General features: G+C 35.2%; 1 protein-coding gene across 2 annotated transcripts; it reads left to right on the top strand.

The window, feature by feature from the left end:
* The first annotated feature begins 571 nt into the window (after window positions 1–571).
* LOC18054326 (diacylglycerol kinase 5) lies at window positions 572–6033 on the top strand. Of its 2 annotated transcripts, none has more exons than XM_006451952.2 (14): window positions 572–771; window positions 1143–1242; window positions 1537–1741; window positions 1843–1965; window positions 2069–2197; window positions 2357–2442; window positions 2864–2987; window positions 3738–3786; window positions 3884–3966; window positions 4083–4150; window positions 4837–4911; window positions 5020–5107; window positions 5229–5345; window positions 5479–6033. In XM_006451952.2, exons 1-14 carry the CDS (start codon window positions 741–743, stop codon window positions 5803–5805), a joined length of 1605 nt encoding a protein of 534 aa, XP_006452015.1. In that variant the 5' UTR covers window positions 572–740; the 3' UTR covers window positions 5806–6033. The 2 variants fall into 2 exon arrangements, with proteins under 2 accessions (XP_006452015.1, XP_006452014.1); XM_006451951.2 differs by having other exon boundaries at window positions 639–943.
* The last annotated feature ends 260 nt before the right edge of the window (window positions 6034–6293 follow it).

Raw genomic sequence — 6293 nt, 5'->3', positions numbered from 1 at the left:
CAAAATTGAGGACACTTCAATAACTTACAATGTGCTCAAGATAAACACGCTTCTGACATCCAAAGTTAGCTTTTTTTTTTTTTTTGAAAAATCAAAAGATTACGAACAAGAAATTGAATTCTACACTTTTATAATTTTCTTTGGTCTCAATTTATAATAGAAAAAGATTTATGAGTGCAGGATTGATGTTTTTTTTTATCAATCCAATCCATACAATCAGATGCCTATTGATATTTACATATGATATTTATTGAAACCACTTAGATTACTTTTATTATGAGATAATTCAAATTTATATCTCATATACTTTGAATGTTTTATTTCACCTATATTTTTTATTAGAAGAGGAAACAGTCTCTTACTGGACTCAAACTGCTACTCTCACAATTAATCCCACTCGGACACTTGACAATTCGACATGCATGAGAAGAAAAAAAAAATTATTTTGATAATTAATTAAAAAAAGGAAGTGAATAAATCCCGGCCATAGAAGTTTAAATCTGACACGTCTCATGAAAAGATTAGAAAACATTCTTCCTCGCTGGTTTATTTTAATACAGATCTAGGGGAGCAGCAAATAATATATAGACACTGAAACATATATATATATATATATATATGTGTGTGTATGAGAAATTACCTAACTCAAACCAGAAAGTACATAACGAAACAACAGACCAGAGTAGTTGATTTAAGACGAAACAATAAGAATAAGAGCAAACGTCACGATAACATGATTCATGAAAAACAACAACAAAAGAAGCTTCGCAGGTCCCGTTTGCTTCTTCCTGTCATCATTCCTTCCTTTTTCATTATTGTTGGTGGTTGTCTCTGCTTTTACATTATAATATATTCATGAAACCGCGTTCTGATTTATTCCAAGAAGATAATTGTATCTAGAAACTCAACTCTTGTTCATTTTCTTAATTTGGCGGCCCTTCAGGTAAGCGCCATCAACTCGGTTACGTTATATATATTTAGTAAACCGTGTCGATGAAATTTCCATTCCCTCTTCTTTTTCTTTTTCTTTTGTTGATCTTTCTATGATTGTTTCCTTGCAAAACCCAACAAACAAATTGAAATAAAAAAGAAAAAAGAAAAAGAAAAATTGGGATTCTTGAACAGCGTCATGTTACCTGCAGGTAACCAAACAGAGATGAGAGACAAAAAGGGATTCTTTAATAGCGTTGCCTCTGGTTCTGGGACTATCTTGCGTCCCTTACATGATCTCCTACACAGAAGGTGGACAATTAAATGAATTATGAGCTTATTTATTTCGATTTTTGCTTGTTATTTTTATTATTGTTTTTTTAACTTTGTGGGTGTTCTCGATGTGCTGATTCATGTGAGATTCTACTCGAGAATCATGATTGAAGTAAATGGGAACCTGGGAGTCTGATAAAATTGTTGTTCCTGAATTAAGTGCTATTATTGATGTGAATTGAATTGGGTTTGTGAATTACATTATCTGAAGGAAACAAAATGGCTTAATATTAAGTTTCTGTATTCGATGGCCTCTTTTGATGCAATGTGCAGTTCAGAGGAAGCGGCGGCTACTCCCAAATCAAAGATTTTAAACAACTATTACATTCCAAATTACATTCTTGTATCTGGATCGGAGGTTCAAAGATCTAGCCTCATACCATCTTGTCCGGTGCTAGTGTTCATCAACTCCAAAAGTGGCGGCCAGTTGGGCGGCAAGCTTCTGCTCACTTACCGCTCCCTTCTTAATGAAAACCAGGTAATTCCATAATTACATTGTCTGCAAACTTAAGGCTTCTAGTTGTGAATGCGGGTAAACTGTTTTTTGTGGAATTGATGCTAGGGTGACCAAATTTTCAGGTTATTGACTTGGGAGAAAAGGCACCTGATAAAGTGTTACATCAGCTTTATGTCACTTTAGAGAAGTTCAAGGCTGCAGGAGATGTTTTTGCTTCTGAAATTGAGAAGAGGTTGAGATTAATTGTGAGTTGGCTTGTTCATGTATATGCATATCTATATTACCGTTCGTATTTTTTATGTTCCGTAAGTCCCTAATTTCTGTTTCTAACATGTGCTGTAAAATCAGGTTGCAGGCGGAGATGGTACGGCTAGCTGGCTCCTTGGAGTTGTTAGTGATCTAAAACTACCTCATTCACCTCCAGTTGCGACAGTGCCACTAGGAACAGGAAACAACATCCCGTTCTCATTTGGCTGGGTACGTTAATTGTTTACTTGTCTTGTGATGCTGAATTTAGAGAATGTCAATCTTCTGATTGTTTTGTGTTGATTTCATCCATGGGTAAAGATATTAGTCATTTTTGAAACCACTGGTATGACTCATAACTAGAATTTTATGCTTCTATTTTGTTTTCAGGGAAAGAAAAATCCAAACACAGATCAACAAGCAGTGCTATCGTTCTTGGAACAAGTAAAGAATGCAAAGGAAATGCAAATTGACAGGTAAGGCATTCATAAGGGGTCATACTATCGACTTCTGAAGTTTACTTGTTCATGCCATCTCCACTTATAGTGGCACTTAACTGCAGGGTTTGAGACTTGCATAAAATCTGATAGTAACCTCAGTGAATTTAATGTTGGAGGTAAATGTTTGAGTCAAACATGTATCGAATTGCTAGTATTTTTTGAAGGAGGAAGTATGTCATTATAAGAGTTAACGTGTTGCAGTACTTTTTATAGTCAATGATGGTTGTCCTCAGAAATCCCTGCTAAACCATGTTAGATTTGCTACAGAAATCTAATTTTGCTATCATCATATTCAATGACATGGTTGTCTTGTCCACAGAAATCTAAAATGCTTCTCTGCTCAATCTTTTATTTTTATTTTCTGTTTACCAACTATATGTTCTTGATTGAATTTCAGCTGGCATATTCTCATGAGAATGAAGGCTCCTAAAGAAGGATCTTTTGATCCCATTGCACCTCTTGAACTACCTCATTCTTTGCACGCATTTCATCGTGTCTCTCAAAAAGATAAACTGAATGTGGTAAGTCTTCATTTCCATTATTTGTGCTTACTAAATGCTCCCTTTCATTTTTCATATACCCTATTTGCTTCATCTAATTCAATCAATGATGTAATATGTGGTAACAAGTGATTAGAGATGCTGTCACTCTTAGACCTCTTCTGCTATTCCAGTTCTCTAGAAAGTTCAGATACTCTTAGAGAGAAGAAAGGATAGAGTGGTAGGCATCCATGCACATTAAACCAAAATAGACTCTTTACTCATTTTTATCCCGAACAATAATGGTGAATTACTTAATGGAAAACCGTGACATCTGAGAGCAACGTCAGACTCTTAAAAAGACCTAAATGTTCTCAACTTGATAACTGTAAAAATTTAGGCGTGATCCTTATCCAAAATTGGGCATTTAAGATTGACATAACCTTAGTTTTTTGAACTGATTAAATTCAACGCTCAAAATAGCACAACTTTTTTCATCACCAGTCTGTGCCACTCTGCTCATGCACTTGACCATTTAAATACCTCACTTCCCTAATTTGGAATTGTGCATGGAGTGAATTATTTTTCACTTTTCAATAAGGTCATCATAAAAACCCATAGAATATTAAGATCACAACCATGGATCACAAGTCAGACGCAAAATGAGTATTTGAATCTGAGAACTGTCATTACTTTGCTGTGGTTTAATTTAATTTCTGATGTTTATTTGCTTCATATACATGTGGTACTACTTTGCTTGCTTAATGGGAAATGTTTTTACGATGTTCTCAGGAGGGCCATCACACATTTCGTGGGGGATTTTGGAACTACTTCAGCATGGGTAAGAAATCTAACATTTGTTTGCTAGTAGCCTCCACTCCTCCAACATCAGAATAATTACTGAGTTTATTTAACAAACGTTTATGTGTTTTGTGCAGGAATGGATGCTCAAGTATCATACGCATTTCACTCTGAGAGGAAGTTACACCCAGAAAAATTCCAAAATCAATTAGTTAATCAGGTAGGAATATATATATATCTTCACTGTTATTGAAACATATTTCACTTGTCTTCTCCTTAATGTGAATCCTTATAATATTTCGGCTGCTGTTGACATTCTTTCTTTCGATATTGCAGAGTACTTATTTGAAGCTTGCTGGTACTCAAGGATGGTTTTTGGCTCCTCTATTGCATCCTTCTTCAAGGTGAGTCTTTGAATTGATGATTGATATAATATATTCTGTAAAATATGTCAATTACTTCACCTTTATGTCTATCAATTCAGGTCATTTTGAAATTAACATTTCAATATAAGCCTGATGTTGCAATCTCAGCTGTCTCGGCATGGCCCCAATAATTTTAGTTATGCTGGTCAGGACTGTTTGATGAAATTAAAATTTCCATATAGTGTGTAGTCTTATGATGTTGAGAGGCTCTGTCTTCTGAAAATGTTAAATGTAAACTAAAACTATCAAGTGTTTTGTTGTTTATCCATGCGACTCTGTCAGCCTGTCAGTAGTCCATTCAACATAGCTGCTGTCTTCAAAGAATACTTGGCCATGGATGTCAGAGACTAACTTTGTCTTTTTGAAATCTCTCTTGATGCCTTTACTTGATAATTATCAATTTTTCGCTGTTGCACTACTGCACTAAAATCATATTGAACTACTTAGTCACTAGGCTGTCTCCCCCATGGTTTGAGTACTTCAATTTTTGAATGAATTATTGTTACCTTAATTGAGTATACGATAATGATATAAGATCATTATCATATACATATATTTCTTTTTTTTGTTCAATCCGTAATTTTCTTTAGACTTATGGTTTGGTTTACTCTTCTAGTTAATCTTTGTGTTGATAATGTTTGTTGATTTACATGATTTTATTACAGAAACATCGCACAGATGGCAAAAGTTAAAATTATGAAAAAGCAAGGCCAATGGGAGGAACTCCACATACCTCGCTAGTAAGATGATATATTCTATCCCTAGTTTCGATTCATTAATTCATTTGATTCCTCGTTTCACTCCGATTTTCCTTCCCATTTCACTAATACTTCATCTTTAACATACAGCATTAGGTCTATTGTCTGCCTTAACTTGCCCAGTTTTTCTGGTGGACTTGATCCTTGGGGGAAACCATTCAGGAAGAAACTACGTGAGGTTAGTTCTAATTTATTTGTTAGCCTATTATTTCATGAGTTATCAAGTAAAAACATATTTATCAACAATTAGTCTCCCCAGCACAAATCAGATACTAATCCGTGATGGTTTTAATTTTTAGAGAGGCTTGACTCCTCCATACGTTGATGATGGCCTGCTTGAGATTGTTGGTTTTAGAGATGCATGGCATGGGCTTGTATTGCTTGCCCCTAATGGACATGGAACTCGTCTTGCTCAGGTATGAAGATAATTGTAACTTTTATGATGACATTGCTGCTTGCCAAAAGTGTGTGCTGGTATCGTCTGGAAGCCATTCCGCTGCTGTCCCTTCTGCTTATTTTTCACTTTTTAATTTCTATTTTCTCATACAGGCAAACAGAGTCCGTTTTGAGTTTGAGAAGGGTGCTGCCGATCATACATTCATGAGGATTGATGGAGAGCCATGGAAACAACCTCTCCCCGTTGATGAGGACACAGTTGTCGTAGAAATTTCCCACCTCCGCCAAGTGAACATGCTTGCCACCCCATGTTGCCGCTCGAGAAGCATAAACGATGCCCCTTCTCCTGCAAGTATTATTGATGAAGATTGCGAAAGTATCGAAGATGAATCTTCTGAAGATTGGGAAGAGAGGAGAAAATTCGGTGCAGCTGACACATTTAAAATCCCAGAGGAGGTTGATATAACTCAGCTTAGCTGAAAATACCAACAGCTAAGCCTGGGTACATATGTACATAATACAGCGTGTCGATCAATGTTCTTTTTCTTTATTTCATTAGTAATTAGCATTTAGATTAATTTTGCTTATGGTTTTAACTGATTGATGTTGTTTCTTCTTCCCTGTAAAGTTCTGTTTGTAATATACCGTACGGTTGGAATAGATGAGTCGCTCTCTTTAATTAATGTTTCATTGGTCTCATATTAGAAAGCTAATTAGCTAAGTTTTTTTTTTTTTTTTCCTAAATTAGATTATGCCAAGGTTAAGGTTCATTTAATTGTGAAAAATAACCAAAACCATCAGACAACAGTGTGGTTTAAATTTATTTATTTAATAAAATCCGTTGATCTCGAATTCATTGGCGCCCCTGATCAGAATTTAAAAAAAAAAAAAAGAATAATCATCAATATATTCTTTTGAGTGGGAATATACGCGAATTAACGAAACAAAAACGTTGACGACCAAAGAAA

This window comes from Citrus clementina, unplaced genomic scaffold, assembly GCF_000493195.1.
Source record: "Citrus clementina cultivar Clemenules unplaced genomic scaffold, Citrus_clementina_v1.0 scaffold_1, whole genome shotgun sequence".
Lineage (NCBI taxonomy): Eukaryota > Viridiplantae > Streptophyta > Magnoliopsida > Sapindales > Rutaceae > Citrus > Citrus x clementina.
The sequence above is the reverse complement of the archived record's forward strand: the minus strand, read 5'-3'. Positions and strand labels throughout refer to the sequence as shown.